The sequence below is a fragment of the Polyodon spathula genome, chromosome 17 (assembly GCF_017654505.1).
Source record: "Polyodon spathula isolate WHYD16114869_AA chromosome 17, ASM1765450v1, whole genome shotgun sequence".
Taxonomy (NCBI): domain Eukaryota; kingdom Metazoa; phylum Chordata; class Actinopteri; order Acipenseriformes; family Polyodontidae; genus Polyodon; species Polyodon spathula.
Window position 1 is genome coordinate 10,445,310 of NC_054550.1, and position 26,793 is coordinate 10,472,102.

The 26,793-nt window shown below is 36.7% G+C and overlaps 1 protein-coding gene across 4 annotated transcripts in view; it reads right to left on the reverse strand.

Moving 5' to 3' along the window:
- Positions 1 to 26,793, reverse strand: part of LOC121329608 (potassium voltage-gated channel subfamily KQT member 1-like) — a 340,345-nt gene that overhangs the window by 247,626 nt on the left and 65,926 nt on the right. For 2 of the 4 annotated variants that reach the window (XM_041275273.1, XM_041275276.1), the window contains exons 5-14: positions 26,218 to 26,296; positions 25,332 to 25,428; positions 24,734 to 24,874; positions 22,018 to 22,128; positions 21,111 to 21,206; positions 19,078 to 19,191; positions 18,301 to 18,424; positions 17,071 to 17,097; positions 16,327 to 16,374; positions 13,731 to 13,854 (exon numbers count right to left, since the gene is read on the reverse strand). In XM_041275273.1, coding sequence (XP_041131207.1) covers positions 13,731 to 13,854; positions 16,327 to 16,374; positions 17,071 to 17,097; positions 18,301 to 18,424; positions 19,078 to 19,191; positions 21,111 to 21,206; positions 22,018 to 22,128; positions 24,734 to 24,874; positions 25,332 to 25,428; positions 26,218 to 26,296 — 961 coding nt within the window. The remainder of the gene's footprint in view (positions 1 to 13,730; positions 13,855 to 16,326; positions 16,375 to 17,070; positions 17,098 to 18,300; positions 18,425 to 19,077; positions 19,192 to 21,110; positions 21,207 to 22,017; positions 22,129 to 24,733; positions 24,875 to 25,331; positions 25,429 to 26,217; positions 26,297 to 26,793) is intronic. The other 2 variants (XM_041275274.1, XM_041275275.1) reach the window with 2 other exon arrangements.

Consider the following 26,793-nt stretch of genomic DNA (forward strand, 5'->3'; position numbering starts at 1 on the left):
TTCTTGGTGTCATGCATTTGAAATGAACTGGAGGAACCATCCATAACACAGCAGCTGCGATTAAGCAACCAAATCACCCTTACTAAAGAATATAAGGAGATGCATGTTTTAACGAGTGTGTATCAAATATACTACGTCTTCAATAAAAATAAATCACAAAATAAACACCACTATGATAAAATTGTTTCTGCAGCTACTTAATAGATGCCCAGATATACCAAAACACATCCTCAAGTCTAGGATGAACATGTATACATGTCAACATTACATGAGAGTCAAAAAAAGTTAACTAAAAGTGGACTTGGGGGGGTTAGAATTAATTGAGAGATAAAGCATGTGAAGAATTGTATATTAAGCAATTAACCATGTAAAAGAGACTGGCTGATGGTAGGTTCCACTTGAATGCAGTAGCAGCTAAAGGGCTAAATAATATTGCTAATTAATAAGATAAGAAAAATGGGCTGTAGTCAGGTATCCCCTAGGCCATGTGGGATAAAAACCTGGCGTGAGGATGGCACACAGGGCAGCTCCAATAGCTCCAGGAATCATTGTGAACCATCTCCTGTGATTGAGGCAATCAATTACCTATCTCTGTTAATACTATTGGCATGTATTGTATCTAAACAGTAATGTTCACTGTAGAATGTAATGTGGGCATTTGGAACCAATAAATGGTAAGCATTGTGAATTCACACACCTTTCACATGTGCATTTTCTTATATGTGGCTAACAAGACTAACTTATAATGAAATTCAATTAATAAACATGATGTATTTTTACAGGATCACAGTTATACAGATTCTGACATCCATGTAAGACATTCAACACACACATTTCAGACAAAACAGAACACAGTCCATAAAAACTACAATTAACAGCATCCTAACTTCCAAGTAGGCTAATTACATTAATTAAAACAGCACCGTCCCTTTTTGATGCCAGGATTACAATTTCAGAGCCACATGTCTGATTATGAATCTTCTGGCTTAAAGACAACAATAAAGACAGCAATTTTTTTTAATTTGGCTGTTTATTTGGTAAATGTCTTCATCACCCATAACTACTAAACACTGTTCAATTTAGAACTACTAAAAGAAACTAAATATATTTAACGACTGACATTTCAAATTGAAATGTCCAAGTAACTAGCACTAAAAAAGAAATGGAATAAAATGTGTAATACCACTAAAACTACACCCCCCTCCAATTGATGGGGTGGGGGGGTGTTGATTTCCGTAAAGGCACCCCCCAAAACTGGGTGGGGTGACCCCCCAAAAAAAAAACTACACACAGAAGAGGGAATACCGCCATCTCCACCCTTACGGAAATAACCTATAGAAAGTCCCATAGTAAATTGGTCAAGTCCTATAAAATATCCTATATGATTTCTTTAGACCTTTTTAGTCCTATAGAATGTCCTATAGTACTACCTATACCGTATTTTGAGTACTACAGGAGGATATTTTTTTTAAAAGAATCCTTTAGGATTTCTCTAAAAACTTTTTTAGTCCCATAATGTCCTATAGTACCACTATAGGATCCTATAGGACATTTCTGTAAGGGCAAGAATATACTTTTTCCAGCTAGACAATGCAAAAGCAAAATAGTCAACTACATTGTTAAATCTAAGTAGACTGCTGTTATTTTAAGAAATTAACTGAGATTATCGTGTAACATTCACAGCTTCTGACATCTCTAACACAGTGACCTACAATGACCGACTGTGACAGTCCTTGGCTAGATAAAATTCTGCAGCTGCTATTTTATACATATTACCACCAAGGAATGGGAATTTTGCCTTGTCATCCTTAACCTACAACTATAGCCAAAAGTTTTGCATCACCCTATAGAATGAACACATTTTGCTTCATTAAGTTGAATGAAACCTGCCGAATAATGTCACGTACATACTGAATTACATACAACTTTGTAGTTTTCCATATACTTAAGAAAATCTAACATGAAATACTGTACTACTATTATGGCTTCTGGGAGACCTCTTGGATATCATTTTGAAGTTTTTTTGATTACATTATGTTAATATCTAAATTATATTCCTACAGTTTTTATTATTATTATTATTATTATTATTATTATTATTTATTATTATTATTATTATTATTATCATCATCTTTCAATCCTAAAATTCTAGGTGATGCGAAACTTTTGGCCAAAGCTGCACTTTATAAAAACATGTCATCACAGACTTAATACCGCTGTGTGTCGTTATCACCAGATTTAAATGTGCTATCTCGCCATCATGTCCAAAAGCCTGTGCATTACTGATTTCTGAGCTTAACTCCTTTGATGCTGCTGACACATGTGGGAAATGATATGTTGTTTCTTTGCATTAGTTGGATGTGTAATAAAAGGATTGTTGCACTCTGCAGCTGCTCTGCAGAATGACAGCAGCTTTTACAGAATGACTGAGCTGCTTTGCATCAGATAATGGCTACAGGGTTCAGTACCAGGAGTATATAGGTCATATGACATTATTGTTACAATGTTATTAATAGACCTGGAATTAAATTATGCAACACTTGGCTTGTGAACTACATCATTTTAGTTTAGAATAAAGTTTATTAAAAATGTTGGTTTAGAATAAAGAGTACATTTCTCCAATATAGCAAAGCCTGAAAAACGTCAGCTTGACATGGTACCTGGAGTATAACGGCTGTTTTTGTCGTTCTGAACTACAAAGATTGAAGGCTTTAGATGCCATCTAAATCAAGAGCCAATTCTGTTTCACACTGAAATCAAAGAAAAACTAAAGTGAAGATACCAAAGTAACTTAGTACACAAGACTCTCCCTTTGATAGTCTCTCACCTTTGACACCTGCTTATAGGGTTCTCGATAAGACAGATGCCCCTATTTAAAAACAATAGGAACATTATTTTATAAACTGTGCTGGTAGGTTGTAAAGCGGGCTGTAAATCATCATTGAGGTTTGATCAGTGTGACATCAAAAGTGCTCCCTGACGAAGCGTAACTGTCCCGCTAATATGAATCATAACGACTTCTAATGTTGCGTTTTCTTTTAGAACAGCTTGTTCCTTCCAGAGGGGGGAAACATGAGCCAGAAAGCAAAGGGTGTGAGCAGGTGTAAGGAAGCCATGGGGGTCCCCGAGCATTGAATACTGCTGCCTGGCCTTCTGCACACTTCTAGTCAAAACGCTCAGTAGGCAGTGGTGCCTAGGCACAGCCAGGTGTTCAAATTGACAATGGCCCATATGAGCCAACAGTTATTGGACCATGTTCCCTGCATGGCTCTGTCGATGTGTTGGTTTACGAAAGAGACCCCTCCCAAGAAGCATATGCCATCTAGGAAGTACTGCCACTTTCTAAAAGAAATACTAAGTTTTCCTTTGTGCTACAGTACACAGCTAAAATAAACATGGCTATTATTAACTAAAAAAGGAAATCATATACTCTTGAATTAAATACAGCTTTTGTTGAACGATAATTAAAATTTGCCTGAAATTTGTATATGTGTATGTGTAATAATGCATGGATAGTGCTTAAATTGTGGACAGGTATATACAATAATAAAGTAAATCCTAAATATGTGCCAGATTTTAAATTATTGTAAGAAGTGCAATGAAAAACTGTAGTTTACTTTCAGGAAGACAAATAAACAGCAGCTACAGTAACAGTAGAGTATGTGATCTATGATCTCTAATATATTTGTTGATATGTCTATTCCCCGGTTTCCATTGCCTGGCTCCCTCGGCTATGACTGCCCACGGCAACAGAGCAGGCTGTTTCCACGGCTCGTCCAAGCGGCTATCTGGTCAGCCAGGGGGTGCATGTAGAGAAGAAACCGACAGGGAAATCGTTACTATTGTGGACGATTTTCTTTCATATAATGTTCTTCTTTACAATAAGCTTTATTGTATTCACCAAAAGCAGAGAACTTTGTTAAACTGAACAATGTTCATCCTGCTTCGGCACAAGACAAAAGTCTAAAGTGGCATTGCTTTTTTTTGGTATTCATGACTAAGACAATGACAAAACCTGGCTGTTTGTTTGGCTGTGCTCTCTTTCTTAAACAGGATCCTGTAGTACAGTCTGTAGTGCCAGCCACTGGAAATGAGGCAGAAGTACAGAAATGTATTATTTGTATAAATAAATAAATGAATAGAATTAAATGACAGGGAACATTCAGATAAATAAAATTTACTTGTATCAGTCATGCCAATCAAGAATCACTACTTTGAATTTATCAAGTTTCTCTCTATATATCTTACAAATGAAACCAATGTCTGAAATAAACAACACACACGCTACCTTTGTTTCTATATATATATTTTTTATCTCATACCGTTATTATAGTTTTCTTTCAGCTTATTCAAAGTGAAAGAATATATGAACATGAAAATCCAATGTTTGACCTAGCACTACTATATATATGTATTACACACACACACACACACACACACACACACACACTGCTTGCAGGTTTTTCATCTCCCATCACATACAGGTAAGTCCTGGAATGAATAGCAACTACAGGTGATCTTGTTTGCATAGCCACAGTTTTAAAATCATATCAGGGAGTTTCAATGATGCACCTTTTATCATTTGAGGGTGGATACCTGTTTGAAACAGACCCATTTAAATGTCAATGCATTTAAGATTCACATGCGTTTACATGACCCTTATTCTTTTATAGCCTTTCTTTGTTTTGAGGTGGACCAAAAACACTCAGTTACTGATTGCATTTTTAAGGAAGGAAATTGGCTCATATTGTAGCATCACTCCAGGGCTTATTGAACATCTGTGATGGGAACTGGATAACATGCAGGCACTGCATATGATGAATGAACCTTACTGCATGAGACTCACATGATTATACTGACTCATCTCCTGGACACACACATGCTGTGTATACATATTAGTGACAAACCTTGTTTTTTCATGGCCAAATATTCCTTCCAAATAATATTCCAACATTATGTTATTTTGAATTCCCTGAAAGAGAACTGTATAATTAGTACCATTGAAACTCAAGAGATTTCTGCCAACAAATCAAATCAGTACATAATTAGTTTGCTTTGTTGTGACTTGAATTGTGTATTTTAGTCTATTGTTGTGTATTTTAGTCTATTCTGTATTGCTTACTCAACTGTTCTAGAAACTTACAGCTGAATTACAACATTAACAATTACAACATTTTGAATGTTAGATTTCCTTTTGGCATCAAACTGTCTAAATGTAAACTGCGGCTTACTGTAGCTGGTGTAAAAGTTTCTAAATATCTGTAAAATGTAGAAGCTAAGTGCCCACTCTGAAATGATAAAAGGCGCATTGTAGCCATCATTGACAAGGACTGGTATCATACATGTTAAATGTGGCTATTCAAACATTTACATAATGGAAAGGATACTAACATGGATAATTACAAGCAAGTAGAAAGCTGAACCTCCATCAAAAGCCTCTTTCATGTTGATCCCTGCTTTTCCTCAGTAGCTCGTTGCTCAGTGATTAACGACAGAGCTGAGCAGCAATAACCATTCTGCATTTCAAAGAGCGAGTGCCAGCAAGCGAGCAAGGCCAAGTTTGAACAGATGGGTTCTATTAGAATGCATGGACCACTTGAAAGTAGAAAAAGTATTGTTTGTATAAACATCCTTTCTAATTATTTTAAACAGGTAACCTAGATCAGGGGTTTTCAATCTTTTTTTGATTCTGTACCTCCTCTGTCAGGAGGTTTCAGCTATAGTACCATTTACAATTTTTGCAAACTGAATGGTTCCACAGTTGCAATAAAAGGGAGAATAATCTGATTAACACATTTCTTTTTTCCCCCCGTTTATTTAATATATAATTTTTCACAACAGTTTGGGACTGGCAAACTGCTGGTTTAGGATAGAATACCACAGTAGGCTTAATTCTTAATTTAATTATGTCTTTGGATGCACAGACTTAAAAGACAGTATTTAGGAACCTCTTTGGAAACACTGGCATTCACTTTATAAATAATAAAAAATAGTCTGCACTGTAAGTGTTTATCACATTACCATTTACTTCCCAGCTCAGCATAATTTCAATTTCAAAAACATAACTAACAAATGATAAACTTTTGTTTTTATTAAAGCCAGCAAAAAAATTATACAAAAGGTATAACTTTGTCACTTTGTATTTTCTGTAGACTCTTGTGTTTTCTTCCCTGATTTTTCTTTTGCAAGTATGAAATGAATCCAAATTAAACCAGGTCTCTATTGCTAAATGTAGCCACATCTAAAAAATAAAACATGTATAATTAAAATATATATATCAGAGTGGAAATCCGCTCAATTGAAAGGACACAGAGTACAGGTGGAAAGTGCAGAAGTGACAGATTCTGTGTTTTAATACCGTTAATAAATAAATTTAAGATCATTATTTTCTTTTATTTAAATTTTTATGTGTGCATCCTGCGTACCCCCTACAACACTTAGAAGTACCCCCGGCTGAAAACCCCTGACAGATGATATGCAATGGTTCTACATTTCACATTATCTGATCAAACCAGCAACCTTCCAATCACTTGATTTTTGGGGATGGGAGAGGGAAAGTAGAGTACAAAGACAGGGATCTTTTATGGGGAACTCAGTAATGGACAAAATGAAGGAAACACAAATGTTTTGCAATTCATATATTTACTGTATCTATATGGTTTGGCAGCAATACCCAGCCTAATATGAACTTTAGTTAATCTGGGTTCCTGCAGACCTAATATACCCAAGAAGGTGTTTCTGAACAAGGCTGTCTCCAATAGGCAGCTAATACGATTAAGGGTTAGAATAAGGCTTTTATATCACATGCCCTGTTTCAGGTTTTTATTTCTCTCTCTCATCAGTTGCAGGCTGCAATATGAATTTTTTTTGGATGGATAATTACTGAATTGAAATTCAACAGGAAGAAATATTTCATCTTATACAAGTACGACATTCAAGTATCTGCCACTTGCAACAAAATGTCACACCCCCACCTCTTCTACACACACCCTTATAGGTGACAACTGTTAACAATGGCCTACCCCCTAAACAACCTACAGAAGCCAATTTCAAATGGTCTGACAGGACTGGGAGGGAGGTGAGGGAGGGGCAGTCACCTGGAGTATTTAGGTTTGGTATGGTATAGAATGCAGGCTGTGCGGGTCTCACATAAAGCAATGTTTGCCTTTGAATTAGTAGAACAAAGAAAAGACTGAGTAATGACTGCAGGGGGGCATTCTGGGACAACGTGTGATTAGTAACAGATTAGAGTGAGAGCCACCCAAAACATTGCAGTTTCCTTTCATTTCAGTGGGTTCATTTAGAGCCCATTCTTTGATCCCTTTTCCCCCTCATGTGATCAAATTCAGGCTTGAGGTGCTCACCCTGTGCTATGGGTTTGTTATGGCTGTGAGTGATCTGTGTATGTGGCCCTGTCTGTCTGTGGGTGGGTGGGTGGATGAAGCACACAGAAGCTCCAGGAAACTCCTACGTGCCAAATAGTGTCCTGCTTCCAATAATTCTGTAATTTCAGGAAGTATTGAGTATCGTTGGTAATATTTAGTTCCATATTTACTTTTTCTAAACATTGTCAGTATACCACCTACTTCCTACATATTAAAATCATTCTGTACACCTATTATATGTCTAGGGATGGAGTGCTTTTAGAACATCCGTGAGTCAGAAGTTTTAAAGACAGAAATACATTTACACATTGGTTTTCAAAAATTAACAGAGTCCTATTTTACTCTGTATAGTCAGTTACAGTATTCAGATCCACTGAAAACATTTATACAAATTAAACTTTCACAGGAGAATATCTTTTGAACAAGCTGGTGACATCACCTGTTCTTGTTTTACAACTGATTTAAAATTTTGATCAGAATGTTTATCGAACTGACAGTATAAAATGAGATAGATAACTCCACTCGATTCAAACAAGCTGCAGATTTCACACACTACACCACGATCACTCTTTGAACCTTTAATCACTTCTGCTTATTTATAATGACAGCTGTAATACACATTGCTATATTACCTGTTATAAATGTTTTTCACATTGATTAATTGTACAATTCAACACTGGATTTGTCAAAGAAACCACAGCAAATGCATTGTAGCCAGCTATACCTAATTGCAAATGAACTGCAATTAAGTCAGTTCCATAGGTGTAATATATCAGTAGCAAGATACATACCCATTTGAAATAGTTTTGGAAATTATCTGTTCTACTGAAACAATAACTGGACCGCGGTTTGCAACCTGGGTGGTATTTCCTTGCAAGTATTACACCGAAGTAGTTACCGCACATCATTCTTTGTAGTTTTTAACCTGGGACACCACCCTCCTGTCATCTCCTAGAATTGGACTCTGTTTTCCAGTCACTACCACTGGCTGTTCCCTTCTCCGTTGTCATATTAAAAGACACATTAAAGGAAAAGGCAATTGTTTGATCTTGCTTGGTTTGGCCTACCTACTATCCTCACTTCATAGCATAGTAGAAAATCATCAAACACTCTCCTCAATGGTAGTACTATACGTGTACTTTGAAAAGGCGCGGCTTACTGAGCAAAGCATTTCCTCACAAGTCAAGGGAGAAGGCACAAGTCCAGTTACAGCTTTCATCAACAGCCTATATAACGGTAATTCTGGTGAAAAGGATTATGGTTGAGGGAACAGTGTCTAATTAAGCTGCAGTTACCTCCCACCTCGCAATACAGTGGATACACTGTTCGAGACTGGATTGTTTTTCAGTCAGTGTGGTGAAGCAGGATTGCAGACACCAGGAATTAGGTGGTCATCTAGAGTTCAGGTAAACACATACTTCGGTCAGCTAGATATCCTGGGAAGAATTAGGAATTTTTGCTATATCCAGTTACAATACATGGGATGAGGGGAAGAGTCAATAGATGAAATTGTTTGTTTGCGTTTCATTATTATTATTATTATTATTATTATTATTATTATGGATAATTTTAGTTTCTACTGTTTTGATCTTTTATGACATAACTTTGTAATTGCACTCTTATCTAATCTTGGGACCAATACTGTATTCTGGAAGCTTATTTTTATGCTGGTGTTACAGGCTGGGTACGATCTGGTGGCCTTGCAAGCGAGCATCTTAACCACTGTGCAAAACAGCCAGGCACATCTGCAGATATGGTTACAAAGTTTTCAACCTCACTGACAGGGGTTAGAATATGTAAAGGCAGTGCATCACACAGTAAAAAAAAAAAAAAAATAGGATTCCTAAAAACACACATATCCTCACACACACGTGCTATATTGTGATTGGTTTACAATGCAATAGATGCATTTCAGTTTGAAAGGATATCTGTTGGCCCGTTACTCTTTTTCTTCATTTTGCACCCAGTTGTTATGCTAGTTTACTAGCTTTTGGTCCAATCATCTCCAAATAACTACTTTCCCGTTCTTTTAATGGCAATTACAGAACCCGTCAATGCTCATTTTCATTTCCATTGTGTGCCACACGCAAACACACGCTACAAGGGTTTACAGGAGTTGTGTGTTTAACGAAGTAAAGTATTTACTGTATGACTCATTCAAAGGATACAACCTTGAATAGCACAGCACCCCCACACATCACTATCACATCACTTCTGTCTTGTCCAGACTGCTAGGATGATATCACGCAAGGGTCGTATTTACTCTATTGTAAGAACAAGGCTGCAAGCTTGCAATCTGCAGAGGACTTTTTCAGGTCTGAGGAAAATACACGATCTAACATAAATTCGTACAGGTTATGTAGTATTTTATGAAATCAGACATTTCAGTGGTGTTAAACAAGACTGGGATCCATATTTGTGTGCTGCAGTTTAGCAGATTGCATTTGCAGATTTTTTTTTTTTTTTAATTTTTACAAATACCAGTACACTGACTCCCTGAAAGTGCAAGGACTGAGCCCCCAGCACACACAGCAATGCATTCTGAGTCAGACAGCTGATGACATTTCTTCCTCTGTTCACACTCATTCACAGACAACAGGAAATGAAAACAAGGTGACTCATTACCACCCCTATAATGACACCTACCTGGGAAAAGAAGGGCAGCTGAAACAGGAAAGAAAACAACTGAGGTGAAATGAAAGCTTCCAGCCACAGCTGCCTGTCTCAGTTTAACATGTTACAACTCAACTGTAAGAACAAAAAACAAAGACACTGACAACTAAAGAAGCGAGATACTGTAAGCTACTGTGCTTACTTGCTGGTCATTACGTACACATCATCAAAAAAGTATCTGTAACCCAAAATTGCAATACATATTGCGTTATTGTATCCAGATATTGATGGAGTTTATAGTAGAAAACTGTTGCCCTGACGGTTTGAACAATGACAGAAAACAGGCAGCAAGGGACAAAACTAAAGGCTGAGGGCTTTATTGCCCACTGGAGGTAATATTTCAACCCAAGAGAACAGTTTTCCACTAGAAATTCAAAACTATAGTTGATATCTGTTTTATTAAACTATTTTTTATGGAAGTCACACATGTGCCATTATTTTTGACAAACTGAAAAGGCTCGGTTGATGATTTTACATTGTAAAATGCTTATACAAAAGAAAGATTAAGGGATCATACAGTCCTTTAGGAGGAGAGCTGTGTTAATATTTATAGAGAGGCTGAGTCAATGGAGAATTCAGTTTTCAGCAGGTGTTAGTCTAAATCTTTAGAGGCCACTATCTGGTTAAGTATGGTCCTCAACAGCACCAACCAAATGTTATTGTGATTCCTGGTGCAGTCAGTCAACTGAGACTGGAATCCATGATTTCATTAACAATGACTTTGAACAAAGTGCATCCAGGCACAGGAAATCAAGTGGTTTTTGAGTTAGTTCTCTGTGGTGTCTTTGAAGTGTAGAGAGACAGGGCCAGCTTTCGCTGTCTGGAGCAAGCCTGTGGATAACCCGGTGAGAAACCCCAATCCAACAGGCAAAGAATCCTTTTGTTTGCTCCTCGGGTCTTTGATAACATGCCAAGCAGATTTATCTTGGGTGAGAAGCTTTGAATTCTTTTCAATTAAAGTATTAACTGCACAGCCCATTGTCTTCATATTTTACGTCATAAAAGTTAACTTTTATACAATATGAGACAAAAATTAGCTTTCCTCACGGAAAGCCAAAATTTAACAAACCTGACAGAATTAAATGCACCCCTTAAGGGTTTACTATGGAATGAAATGAAAACGTTTGCAACAGGAAATACAAGACTTGATATGCTTCTTTACAACTGGCTAAGCAAGAAATATTAAAATATAGACAAATGTAATTATCGCTGACTAATTGATTACTGTACCTTGAAGTATCCTTTATGGTACTAGTGATACTAGTGTGTTAACTGTGCATATGTGCCTCAAGGATCACTATAGTAACATGGGGTTGTTAGAGGACCAAATAATATAAGTAGCGACATGCATGTTATAGAAGTGAACTGTGGCTACATCTGAAGCATGGACAACCAAAATAGATGTGTTATGTGCTTGTACCTGCAGTCAGTTGCATCGTTAACATGCATCTTTTTACACCCTTACAAGTGTTGTGCAACACTTCCAACAGTAAGTGTAAAAGGGGAAAGTGTCTGGATTTTCTTTTGTGGCTTTCTGGCCTGGATTAACATGATAACGTTTCTAATTATTATTATTATTTTTTTTTTAACTGTAGATGCTAACTTTCATTAATATAATGTTAAACCTTTGTACTTATCATTACAAGCCAGAGGAAAAAGAGTGTCAAACTCCATGAACAATCATATTTTTCTTTCTTTAAGTTTGTAGGACCTCTTACTCAAACACATGATGGAATGTGACAGGCAGCCTTCTGCTCCCCACAAGAAGCTACAGCCACATTTATGAAATCAGCAGCCAAGCTTGCAGTTGGCATTGAAGCAATTCTTTTGTCTGCCTTTGTACCTTCAACTCAACACATTAAGGAGAACCTTACATAATACAGAGGGGAGTATCTACATAACCCTGGAATTGAGTCAACTGACCAAACCTGTAGCATATTGTGATTCCTTGATTTAACCAGGAAAGCCACATTGAGATGAAAAGTTTACAAGGGATGCCTGTCCAGAAATCAATATAACACCATCACACATCAATCCCGTCAACAGCTTAATAGCAGTCATTATCACACCAACACTCCATGTACACATTGTGTATAGTATCTAATAACTATAGTTAAACAGGAATCAGCCATGCAATAGTTTACAATTATTGTTTCTGATTTTAGGTTTGCACCTGTGTGCAAATAACTTTTCTTTAAGTACCTGGTTTATTTTTTCTACCTTATTAACATACTGGCCAGTTAAACTCATTGTAAAACTCAAGAGATAAATGTGTCTATTATCCATTGTCTTTGCGCTATGATTTACGTATTATTATTATTATTATTATTATTATTATTATTATTATTATTATTATTAGCAAAAGTAATATAAATAACAAGGTTAAAAAAACGCACACAAGTACATTTATAGTGCACAAATTATTAAATCATTGCGCTGACTGTTTTCTGTACACCTTACATTATATAAAAATATAAATCTGTACAAAACCCCATTTATAGTATTTTTTAATTCCTTCGTTGGTTTTTAATCATTAGCAGGCTGTTTTAAAAAGCTGGTTAAAAGTCAGAACTGAAAGAGACCAAGTCATGTTACATGTCTGTAAGACATTATATTAAGATAAAGTGCTACAGTATTAGGCTTTTGAGGTACAATTAAGAACACTGAGGTCTTTTCTAGGTTGGATATATGATGGAATTGGTTAAACAGCCAGCTTCTAACCTTGGTTTGCCTTGAGGGCTCCTAAGCTTTGATCTACAACCCGAGACACTACCTTTGATTGTCTGCAAACACTTCTGAAGTGCTGTGAAGAACCACATCTGATGTCAAAGGCACTGTGATGAGTCAAAGGGGTTTCGGTCTGCAATTCAGCCTCCCAACAGTAGAAGGCATCAAACCAACTCGGGATTTCCCTTACCAAGGTCTTGTGACCATGACAAAAGTCATCTTTTTGAGGGGCGGCACCTTGGTGAGGGGCGGAAGTACGAGTATGTAAATTCCAGCCACTGGAGTCAAGTGAAATTAAGGATACCTGTCAGTTTGGGATTGGTGATCCACTGACTACCGGGGCGGGGTTTGCATACTAAAGGGAACGTGCTACTGTGTTCGGGGTTGGTCCTAAGGAATAGAGGCGGGGAGAAAAAGGCTGGAGGAGGACTTGGTTGTTGTGGACTGTGTCACGAACGGGGGCTTTACTAACTGGTTCTTTTCTGTTTTTATTCCTTTTGTTTTATTTTTTTGGATTAAAGCAGAACGCGACGAGGACTAAGAGGCTCCCGTTCCTTTGTTTTTGATTACTCCCGCACTCCCTCCCTCACATCCTTTTTTATTATTTTTCTTTTTTTTCTCGTGTAATATTAAATAAAATTTTAATTGTTACACGTAAATCACTGTCTGGAAAATCCATTTGTACTCACACGCCTCAAAGGCACTTAAACTGAGTAAGACCCAGACAGGCAAAAGACAGTTTTTGATGAGGTGAGATCCAAGTTGGATGAGCATTGTCGGTTTCAGATGTAAGAAACAGGCAGACATAAACTGAGCACCTTCAAAGACACCCAAGAAATAATCTAGGCAAATGTTGAATTAGACGTGTCACTTGAACTTAGAGAGTTGGCCATCTCTTTATGAAATAAAACTCCCTTCAAAATAAGTTAAGGTTCATTGTCTTACTGTGAGATGTGTGTGATGGGGGTCAGAGCACTTTCTCCCTCCAGTTCAAGGTCTTCCCCGAAGCTGTATGTTCTGTGGATAGCTCCTGGTTGGTGGACTTCAAGAAACCCAGACGATTTTTTCACTGAATGTACAAAAGTTTAAAAATACAACAATAAGACAGTCAGGCATCAATCTTTAAACCAAAACTGCACCACGATAAAACAACAGCTCTTATACTGAATCTACCTGTTCAAATAGAGGGTCTGGAACTAATTCTGCCTACAGGGAAAACAATTTGGACAAATGACATTCAAAAAGTCCAGCTGATGCTATAAGTATGAAAAAACTATTGAATGAAAGTGACCGAACCAAAGTTGTATTAACAGTCTTGTAAAATAGCTGCTTCAGGCTTGGCAATTGCTGGAAAATTTTAAATTGCAATTGTTAGTGTACCCGTTAATTCCTTCACCAAAAATCCCTGTTAGCCTAAAGCAGGAAATGCTTCTCAGATGCTTGCTCTGCAACAACAGGGTCGCCATTCATTTTTAATAAGATATTTACATTTTTGCACACAAACCAGTATTCTGCTTGGCACAGCAAATACGTTATAACAGGGCTGCCCAAGTGATAGCTAATTGTGCAGAAAAAGGTGTAGTTAAAATGCATTGATTTTGTGTTTCGAAAAGAATGTTTCTCTTTCACTGTAGCTTTTTAACATCTAAATATGAATGTCTAGTGACGGGGCTCGTAGAATGTTTTTATTTGTAATGCTCGTCTGCAGTTCTTTTCTCTAGCACTGTATTTGAAACCTGGATTTAACAAGTTCTGCAGGGGAATAGCTGATTTAAAGATGTCCTCCACAGAAAAAAATCAGGATGTCAGGATGTTCTATGCTAACAGACACTAAGATATGTGCTCTCCATGGGGAACACAGACAGCACAGCAGTGTTATAAATGTGAAGCCAAATCGCAAAGTAAAACTCATGACTACAATGTGGAAGGCCATTTAGGTTGGCCTCTAAGGTTAGTTCTTTACAGCCTACTTTTGCGCAGCCCCCAGGCTGGGATGTGGTTTGGTGTGCATTGATCCTCTGATACTGTGCATAAACCCAAATTCCTCTTGGATTAACAGAGATCACAGGTGGCTGATCATCTACACCTGCAGAGTTAATTGCAGTCTGCTATTGATGGAGTTTTTAGTACGGCTTCCATTAAACTTTATATAAAATTATACATACAATCCCTTCAAATTTATTTTATTATATTATTGACAAAGTAGAGAGAAGCTAGTGTATTTCAATGTTTTCTCACACACTAATATTTCTGCCATCATTTAAATATTTAAAATACTTGGGCTGGTGCCATGGATTACCATAGTTTTTAAGTTTAATAGACAAGGAATAGGTAGTTAAGAAGATCAAGGCAAACATACCCTAATATTAGACACTGGTGATGGGTGTGAATAATCTAACCCTTGTCTTAAAACTCAACTAGGGCAAGATGTCTGCCAGACTTCCTGATACTTTACTATATTGCATTAGAATATTAAGGTAATGAGTAATTCATGGACGGTATTTCTTTTTTGCATTTTCTTTCTTAATGGCAAGGTCTTATTAGATTACGTAAAGCTTTTATGAAGCATTGTACTGGACCCGATTCACGGCGGTTTAAAGGAGTTCTTTAGTCTTTTTTAATGAATAAGGTATCAAGCTATTCATGAAACATCCTTTTTAAAAAAGGGTTAAGCATTTCTTATAAAATATATCATGAAGGGAAACCTTTGATCTTCTAGTTGATTAATTCAAGCCACATTAAAAATGGTGGATTATTTCACTGAATCAACTTAGTAGCCACTTTAAAATAAGTGTGTGTGTGTGTGTGTGTGTGTGTGTGTGTGTGTGTGTGTGTGTATATATATACATATATATGGAACTAACATACGTGATAATGAATTAATGTGAACATAGCATATATGTAGTACTAAATGTTTGTGTAAGGGTTAGGCATGAATTATTTTATCTCAATTCAACAGTAACTATACACTTGTTCATATGTAATCGTCCTTCGGGTTAGACATAAAAACGAGGTCCTATTGTAGGTGACTCTACAGCAGCAGATCATGATGCACAGTTCACCCCCTAGTCTTTGCAAGTCGTTTTGGATAAAAGCATCTGCTAAATGACCTAATAATAATAATAATAACAATAATAATAATAATAATAATAATAATAATAATATCAAATTATTATTATTATTATACTTGACATCTGTTATATTGTAATGTGTTGCCTAAATTAAATGGCAACACTTTTTGTTTACCATTTTACAGTCAGTGAAAAATAAATAAAATACAGATATGATTAAGTTTTACGAATACAAACTGTGTTCATTTTAAAACCCTGGTTCCATTTTCAAGTTGTAGGTGACATTTGTAGGTGCAACATATGAAACAATTCATACCTAACCCAATAAAATCGAAACCATTAAAGCACACAATCTACAGCTAGCTGCTTTATGGTCTTAATTGACAAGTTTGTTTCAGTTCAAGCATGCAGAGACAGGAGAAATTCCATGTATGTGTAAACACAGGGGGGGTAGAGTAGAGCAGTGTTACCTGGAGAGGGGGAGTAGAACTGAAACGAGGTCCAGGATGACGGGCGGCCTACATCACCCGTAAAAGAGACAAGAAAGTGAAACAAACAACAAGGAAAGCTACTCTTACCAAGGCAACAATTTCACTTTGGAACCAACTACTTGTTGACTACCAAATTTATGGAATTGCTTCATCATTCCCAAGGAAGGTTAAAACATTGGCTGAAACTTGTGTCAACATGCGTTTTATAGTATGAAAAGCATGACATAAATGTATATGTGAAAATGATTTGCCCTGGTTACAGTACACAATAAGACATGCAGACTATATCTAAGTATATTTTGTTAGTACATCTATCAAGAGCTAACTTCATGTTGAAATCCATATGATATGCACATCTGTTAAAAACAAATGTTAAATTAGCAATTTAGCCAAAAGTAATCCTGGCATATAAAATGTCACATGCGGTACACATATCATGGATTCCAAACAAGTGAAGAAGAATACACAGCATTTTTAGAGAAAAAAGTGAAGTTTCAAAACACACTGTCCGGACACAGACAAAGCCTACATAGAAATGCACAAATCCCTAGTCTCCCACAAGCTACACTAAAAAGTCTGCTGTCCTAAGGAAGTTGCTCTGTTTATTATGTAGAGAATTTGCTGACCTGAACTGACTAGTTACTGCCAGAGGTAAATGCATTAGATTCCTGACCTGGCGTCTCTATTCAAAACGGCCCACGGCTGCTGCTGCTCTGAACTTACCAATCATTTTTAAGGCCACTGTCTCGCCTGGATACTTGCATTTAGAGGGAAAGCCGTAGGGTGGCACAGTGGTGAAGGAAGGAATTGAAAAAAAAAAAAGAAAAAAGGAGGAGTGTAGAAATCAGGACATAAATTATAAAAGAAAACTATAGAAGTACAGAAGTCTAGAACCTTACGTTTTCAGTTTTCATGTGTGTGTGTGTGTGTGTGTTAATAACTTCTTTCTTACCGTTTCTGCCATAGCAGAATTATATTTTCTCTAATAATAATTCTGCAACAATGTCTTCTGACCTGCTAGGAAACTATGTGAACCCCTACTACAGCAGGGGTTCCCCAACGTTCTTGGCTTGACATTAGGCATCCTGACTGAGGACCCCCACACAATGATCCATAGAAATTAGACATCTTGTTCCTTACTATCACCCCCTTTTAACCTATAATAGCACTTTTATCATGGCAAGAATAGGTCAAACATTTTTGATGTGATTGACTGTAATGAACTTGAATGATCATGTAGCTGTTAGAAGTGGCTGCTAGTAGCTACCCTAAGAACAGCTGTAATCTACTGTGGGGCTAGTGAATGGTAAGAGCAGGTGAGAGTTACAATGCGTTAAGTACCTCTCACTGTTGATTGTTTGATATAAGATCAGCATCTATACTTAAAGGAAGTACACCACATTTATTTCTTAAGAGTGGCAGACATAAATACAACTTATAGTTAACGGGTGATTTCTAATCAAAATGTATAAATAACAGCAGGGTGCTAATCCCTGTGCATTGTGCTGAGTATCTTATGAAAAATGTTTCAAATACAACACTAGAGAAAGTGCTCCATCCTGCTACCTGTTGTAATTCACATGGTCTGAATGCAACCATACAGCAGCTTTATTTTTTTTATTTTTATTTTTTTTATCTACAGCGTTGTATTTAAAATATCTGCATTTCTAAAATTAAAAGTGTAAAAAACAAGCAAAGAACTAAAATATAGAAAGAAGAGGTGCAGTGAAATAAGAGGCAAGAAAATGCATTTTGAAAACTTGCAGGTAAAGAAAAAGAGCTCTCTCTCACAAGTGTTTGACTTTGTTGGTCTGTGTCTGCTAGTCTGCCACTGTTTGGTCTGTCACTGCCCGTCTGCCTACCTGCCTCTACAGTGATCAGAATACAGTATCCTATTCTCCCTTTATGCTTGTTATGATCCAGACCATTGATCATCACTGATCTCTCCCCTACCTGCTGGGTTACTGAATCCATCAGAGCTTCGTGGTTCTCCGATGTGGTCATATGTGATGTGAGGAACCATAGGGGAGTTTGTTCCATTGTCTTTCTCGGTCTTGGTCTTCTTCCTGACTTTAACCTGCAATAAAAAATAACATTTGAATATATTATACAACGCTCAAGGTCATTTTCGCTAATCAGAGCACAACTAGCCATTGTTTACAGCAGAAAATTATTTAGCAGTGGTAGAGCTAAACATGCATATAGGCATGCATCTAAACTACAGATTACAGCCTCGGATGAAACCTGCAGCAAACTGAATTACAATGTACGTGTGTAGTTCGGTTCAAACATTGCACACCTCGATGCTAAAGTTCCACTGCACCAGCAACGCCACCTTCAACCGAGCTCACAACACTGGCACTTTGAAAAAACACACATGTAAAAGGTAGTTAACCCATCAAGGGTTAACTTTAACAGCAAGGTTACACTTGGTTGGTTGTTATTAGATTCCACTGCAGTGTGGAGTTTATTAAAATGCAATCAAAGCCAAAGTGCCAATAAATACAGCAAATATAAGCGGAGATCAATTAAACACAAACTAATTTACATACCAGAGAAACAGTCATTAGTGATCTCAGACATGACACAGCATCATTACTGATGATTAGACTGCCTTTACACGTGCTTGAGGAATCTATCTTAGATTTTTCATCAACAAGTATAACACACTCAATAGTGAGAGTTTAGTATAAGCTTAAATTCAGTGACAAATGTCACTGATGGCATCACCGTTTTCTTCTGTCTTGGGCTGGACGGTGAAGCGTAGTTTCTGACGTATTTTCTGATGTACATTTTGAAAGTTGAGGAGTCAGGGTTTTCACATGCATAACATCTCCAGGCCGTCTGTTTGGGACACACACACACACACAAAAAAACAAAAAAAAAAACACAATTGTTGTTTTAATAGAGTCCTGGCAACTTTCAGGCAGATCTTATCAGGTAACTGCTGAATCAATTCATTGAATGTGACATTTAAAAGCAGTTTTGCCAAGTTTCGTAAATCCAATTTAATGCAATGTTGCTCAGAAAGGGTCAAATTGCAGCTACAACAGTGTCTAAAAAAAGTTGCCAGAAAAAGCAGTTTGTCTTTCAAGAGAATTTTCATGTTAGTCCATCACGTAGAAATCAATAATTGAGCGGGATTGTGTCTAAACTTTGTTAGTAAAGCAAATGTGGCACTTTCAGTAAAGTTTGTAGAAGTCGGTTTTAAAGAAAACCCTTCCAGTTTTGTCTGCACCATAAAGTAAATTTTAATATATTAGCATGTGCACTGCAATTACTATAGTGTATCCCTTATGATCGCTTGGAGACTTGGTAGGGGGTTGTGAAATCTAAAGATCCCTTTGTCAGAGCATAACGCAAGCGACTCAGAATGCTATGTCAACATGACAGAGGAATGCGTATGTGCAACACAAAAACACATCACATGACCGCTTTGCTGTATGGTCAAGAATGTCAAGGTCACTAACAAATTTCACACAACATCTTAAAATAACCCTGCAAGTGTGAATTCTGCTGACCCTAAATAAAGCTTTGTGATTCGGGCTCACTAGATCTCAAACAGGTTTTGGGCAATACGATCTTTACTAAAGCATTTTATCACATACTGAAATATCACATTATAAACGTGAAAAAACCTTATTAAATATTTTAAATGCAACATACTCTGTTGTTACCATGTTGTAATTATATCATTTAGGCTATAAAGTATGAACGGTATACGGAAATGTAGAGTCTTAAACACCTGATGTGTGAATATGTATGTAATTAAATATCTACTTCTGTATGTTCAAATATAGAATATGTATCTAACTATGTATTGTGTAAATATATATTGGAGTTATTTTACTAATACTTGATCAATGTATTTAATCACCTTTTATTATTATGCATTAACTGAATATTTTCCTGGAACATTTGATTTATAAGCCTGAGAAGCTACAATATCATATTAAAAAATGGATGTTTCTCTCCTGTCTATATTGAACATTAAGCAGTCATTTCAGTTAGTTAAATATAACATTTTGTAGACTTTGCAGACACTGTACGCTGGTTCGATTTTCATATAGAAACCTGTGTTTATATAGCAGGACAGAGTTTTATTAAGCTTTGTGAAGATTACTTTAAAAAAAAAAAAAAAAAAAAAAAAAAAAGTATTCTTTTTCAGTGCCTCATTGCAGAGTTCAACATTGTCTTTTAGCTCTGCCAAACCTGCAGATGTTTCGCCTCCAACCCTTTTCTTCTCCTGAAGGGGCAAAAAAAATATTTGTGCTCTTTTCCTGTTGAAAATAATCAATTGCCTTATTGTAGAGCACTGAAAACCACAAAGTGGAGAACTTCATATTTCTGAGCTGAATCACCAGCTGAAACCTTTTGTATTTCGCTGACTTGTCAAAAGCCAGGCACTGTGTCTGCAGTTCCCTCTGATCTCTAGAAAGGCTAAGAGCCGCCTCTGCACCCAGTCCCTGGCTCCCTCCCTTCATCCGATCCCCACTGCTCTGGCATCTTCCCTTTTTTAACTTCTGCTTACAAATGAGGAATTCCTGATGAACCAGCAGGCTCAAAGCCACGGTCATTATCATTATTGAGTGTATCAAATCACCTCTTCGTATGCCTCAGATTAATGTTAAATAATTACGTGCTTTTGCAATCTCAAGCCCCTGCTACTATGGTTATTTGCTAGCCAGCAGCATTCCAGATTACTCTATAAACTGGCTCGCAGTGACTAAAATACTGCGCTGTGTATGACTGCTGTCTCTCACCTGTATGAGTGATGCCGCTGCAGGAATCTGTCTGTTAAAATGCTTCTGTCGCTGCTTTTGCTGGACTTTCAAGGCAAAACCAGAGCCAAGAATTCCCTAGAAAACAACCATCAGAACAGCTTGTTATTTAAAAGATGCTGGTCCTATCAACACAACTCTAAGGACTGTTTAAAAAAATAACTATTTAAAGTCAATTTTGATTAAATTAAATCAAAATTGCAGTTCATGAAAAATATTTATATTCTTAGTTTTTAAAAGAAATGTTTAACCTGATAATGTATATAAATACCCTTTAAAAAAAACACTTAAACAGTCCTTCGAACTTTGTGAATAGGACCCATTTAGTTTAGCTGCTGGCTAAAAACAGTTTTCAGTATTTATTGGTTGATATGATCAACCTATACCTCACTGTGATCATCTTTACTGCAGGTCAGAATCCCCCTGGATTGCATCAACTATGTATCTGTGGTTATCCTGGGATACCTCTACAAATAGGAGGTCAATGCAATCCATGGTGATTCCCACCCGTGCTGTGAAATCCTGCTGTGGTTTATCCCAGCCTACCTAAAACCGACCCCTTGCAGATTTTTTTATTTGGTTTCATTGAAGAAAAAAAAAAACATGCACATCACTGGAGTTTTAATATAAATGTATGCCTGATATTATGTGCAAGAAATCACTGAGGGAATACATCTTAAAATTACACCAGGCCTGAATTCAATCAAAATTATAGCACCACCATAACCATTATTAAATATTAACTATAATGTAACTCTAGACTAAGTTCCAGTATATTACCCTGTGGTCCTGACTCCCATATTAGAATCCATGTTAGGTACCACAAGACCAAAACAAAATTTAAATAAATAGACATTTCATCTTCGAAATCCCCAGGACACCAACTTACTGCAGGCAGTGCAAAGAATGAAATAGCAAACACTGAAAAGCAGGAGGCAATGGTCTTGCCTATCCACGTCTGAGGCACTTTGTCACCATAGCCAATCGTAGTTACAGTCACCTGCAAAGAGAGGGATCAGTGAACTACTGTGCGTTTCTGTACAAAATAAAAACAAAAATCAAAAATCATGGAAACCTGCTGTAAAACTCTGTTGAGCACACATTACAGGACATCTATTGTAACAGTTGTAAATACAAAATTATTAACATGAAAAAGTAGATATAAATGGCTCATATGGACAATTTAAAAATATTAGTTTTACGTTCTTATATTTACAGATTCCGATAGTCCCAATAACTTCTACAAAGAATTTCCTTACAAAGTTGCATCACAACTGGATAATTTTCTAGATGTATAGAAAATTGTGTGACACACATCCAGATGCCCCCACTATATGCATTTGAGAGGTGCTACATTCCATTTCATTTCCAAAACGTTCAAATTTTAAAATGACTATTAACCACTTAGATAACCCATAGACGCACCCCAAGTTTAAATAAACCACTACAATATTAATGTGTATGAGACTACATGTAAACGACACTAATGTGAATGTTGAATAGGCTATGAATAAATACTGAATAAACAACATTACACTTATTTATATATAACAGATTTAACATAAGAAAAAAAATGTTAACCTTCAGGTTTAAACTATAAACTGTTAGCACCATTAATGTATCCCAGACCCACTGCTGAACATAACACTAGGACTGAAATGAACTTACTGGTAAGCTAATGCTTTTATACAGTGTATGCAGTTGCTGAAATGACTTTGAATAGCCTGCTTAAAATGACTTGGCAAAAACGTTATATAAATATCCCTGCCTAGCGCTGTTTAAACTGCATCAAGAGTTGTAATAGCCTGGGGTATCCAGCGATTGCCCCGGAACCCGTACCGCGAATAGACCCATCAATAGCATCACACTGTCTGTTCCTTTATAGAAGTATACTATACAAATGTACTGCTTGTTTGGAATGCCAGTGGAAATAAAACAAAGTTCAAAGTAATTAAGAGTGATAACAAATTAAGACCATTTTTAAGTCCAGGGTAAAATTAGTAAAACCCTATTTCACTTATTTGTTTGCACCCAAATTCTTATTGTACATCAATTATTACAAAACAGTGTCATAGTTTGTTATGACATTGTTATTTCTGTTTACAGTCATGAAGATTCCAGAACAGCTTCTCATAGTAAAAGCATAGCAAAATGCAATAAAAGCATGATGAAGGCATGGTGAAGCACAGAGAAGCTAGGACTGCAATTAACTTATTGGTAAGCTAATGCTAATGTAAGCTCAAAAAGGTATGGTACACCATAATAAAGAATTGGAGAAAAGCATGGTAAAACTGCAAAATGACCATGCAAACTGGCTGCGGTAAACTCTTATAAAGGAATTAACCCATAATCTCATATGGCTGGCGACTGCACTGTGGTTCTTATACATTTAAAATCTGCTCTCTCATTTTCCAATAAAGTCTATATTCTTAACGCACAGCGTCAACACTGACACAGAGCAATGGGGAAGCTCAGCAGGGTGAGTTCATCCAAGGACAGGGTAATGAGTCAGGCTCCATTGCATGGTATTTTGCCTGCCAAGGCAGGATCTACTTGTATGAACTGAATTCAGAAATCTCTTGTAAGCTTTTACAAGAGTTAAAACGCGGAGAATTTTATTTATTTATTTATTTATTTTAAAGCATTGTGTGGTGCTATCTTTTCGGTTTATGTTAATAAACTGAAAGAATTTTGGCACTTGAAGCTGGAATACCTTATATACCTGTATGGTAACTGCACTGTAAGCATACAATAGCTCATACATGTTTAACATAACCTAGAAATAAAATGAGGCACCACACAAGCAAGGGTAAAACAAAATCTTAGACATAACATTTTAATAATCGATTTGAAGAGTTCATACTGTTTATTAGATTCAATTACACGTTATACAAAGACCCTTTGTGGTCCTATGTCGAACCAGGTCCGACATTGCAATTTTCCCTTTCCATTCCAATGTCAGACCCTGTCCGACATCATCAGAAAGATGCAAAGCACAGGTCTGTAGTCGTTTTTTCTCCAGAAAATGCCAAGAAAACCTTTCAATGACCAAGTGAGACCGATAGGAGCCGAATGGAGGGGGCCTATCTGATAACCTCATGCACCACAGAGATAACAAGGACAAAGGAGACAGCTGCTTCTGCATCCAGTGCTCAAAGAATATCACATACATTTGCAGAGCTTTTTGAGATGTTATAGTAATAAAATAATAACTTGGATCGTATTATTGAGGAGTTTGGTGATAAAACGAGTGATCAGGAGAGGATTTATCAGTATGCACATATATAAAGAGTTATGTGAAATACAGCGAACAAGGGGTGGGGCTTGGCTGGAGATACAGTACTGAGTGTCCTTTTGCAATTCAGTGCCTTTTAAACTTGTTTTACTCTGGGGGAAAAAAAAAAAAAAGTTTCAAACAGCGCGTGTGAAAATAAATTGGACCTAACAAGCGCTAAATAAACTGGCTGCAAAGGGTTAAACCTGGATCTTGTGGATGTGATTTAGGGAATATAATAAACAATAAACAGTGCCGACTGATTTGGCCTGCCTGTAATAGAAATCTACTGAATAACACGTCCAATATCCAAGCAACACAACATCCTTACCACTCCCCACCACAAGGCATCAGCGTAGCTGGCAAACTCCGTGAACCCATTAGCATCAACAGCGTCTTTCTCAGCCAGGTACACGAAATAGGAACAAAATATTAACCCCAGAAAGCCAATGTACAGGGTTGTTATCAGCTCCTACAAAACACAAATATAAGAATGCTGAATACAGACATTTGACCCTGTTTTTTATTTTACTGTCCACAAGTTTCTTTAAGGGATAATAGCATTGCTGTGGCATGTTCCTCTGTAATAATGAACTCTCAAGTGAATAAAGGCATTATTTGAATGAGGGAGTTCCATTACTACCAGTGATGCCACTTTCACCATTATACTATAACCTTTTAAAGTTATTCTTTTTATGTACCTTTGTTTGCCTGAAATAATCACTGTAGTGTACTGAAGACAGCAGGGCTCGAGTGCCCATGTGAAAGTTTCATCAGTAAGCAGTGGTTTTAAAACAGTTGTCATTAATTAGTGTCATCTCTCAACCGTGTAGTTCTAATGTCTTATGATAAAATATATACTACTGTAAAATATATTACTATTGCAAGTTGAAAATCCCCCCTCGCCTGATCCCTGCCATTAGACCCACCTGGCGATGAATGAAAACGACAGACCCCAGGAGCCTCCAGGTGCCTCCCTGTCGGTCGACGTGCAGCATCCGGAGAATCTGAAGAAAGCGGATACCTCTGAAAGAAAACGAAAAGCGCTCGTTTAGTCCAGTCATGGCCTCTCATCTCCAACAGGAGCAGTACAAACGGCACAGAGTTTATTAAATCGATAGCATTACTAAGTAGAATGAGTGAATGCAAAACACCCAAATTATGTCTGTGAAGACAGCAGGCAAGTTCTTTATTTTTGGGCAATTCTTAGCAGGAATGCTATGATAACATGGATTTTTTTCATTTTCAGATATTCTTTCAAAAATTAAAGTCTTTCATTTTGAATTAGCTGGAAAACAAAATTACGATGTATACCTATTACAGTAAAATATCTCAGGAGTAAAATAATAAACCTGATCAAGTTGCCTAGGAAAGGAGCGGTACATTCGCCTGTATAGCACAATGTGTTATTTATTTCATGCACTGGTTTCCTTTGCATCTTTTGAAATTCTGTTATACTGATGAATAAAATGGTTTCAAGCCGTTTTAGTTTGAACAGGCAAATATTTGTCCCACCACCAGTTAGCAGAACTAAAAAAACTGATCTGAAAATGCACAGTCTAGATGCATTTCCTCACACCTGTGGTTGCCAGTATCCTTTTCTACAATACTCAAGCAGCACAAAAGGATACCAGCCTACAACTGTTCTAGGAATCTGGATGATGGATACACATGAGCCTTCTAGGAATTAAAGGTTAAATTAACATGATGGCCTCAACACATTTTCCACATTTCCTTTTAAACATCTCTCATGTCTAGATACTATTGGAAGACTACAATTAAAAGCAATTAGTACTGCTGTATTTAAAGCATTACCTGATGGCAGAGGTTGCAAAGACTCGTCCATTTGAGCCGACACACAGCACGATTACTGAAGCTATAACAACTATCAAATCTGCAGAGGGAGAAAAGAAGGAGACTACACCTAAACAAACATTGTACTTACATGACAATGTCTTAATAGAGCACGGAGAGACCAATATATCAGCTTCCGTTCCATGCACAAATTTAAGGCTGAAAATCTGCTTAACCAAGTTTAACTACTTATGTCCAGACATGTTGTATAATGAATATTATATCATGCTTTTGTATTTTAGAACATGTACATTCTTAAACTATTGAAATTGCAATGCACAATGTTTGTAGAATATTTAAATGTTTTTGTTTGTTTTATCATCCCCACTTGTTATAGCCTTTAACTCTTCAAGTCAATAATTAAAAAAACAACAACATGGAGTATACTATACAATACAATATGCTACTGTACATAGATACAGTCAAACTACATCAGTTCATAGTGTGAGCAAATGCAGTCTTTATCAGGAGCTCACCAATAACCTAGCAACATAAGATTTACAATACAAGTTGATATAATGCTTTTCTTTTTGTTTT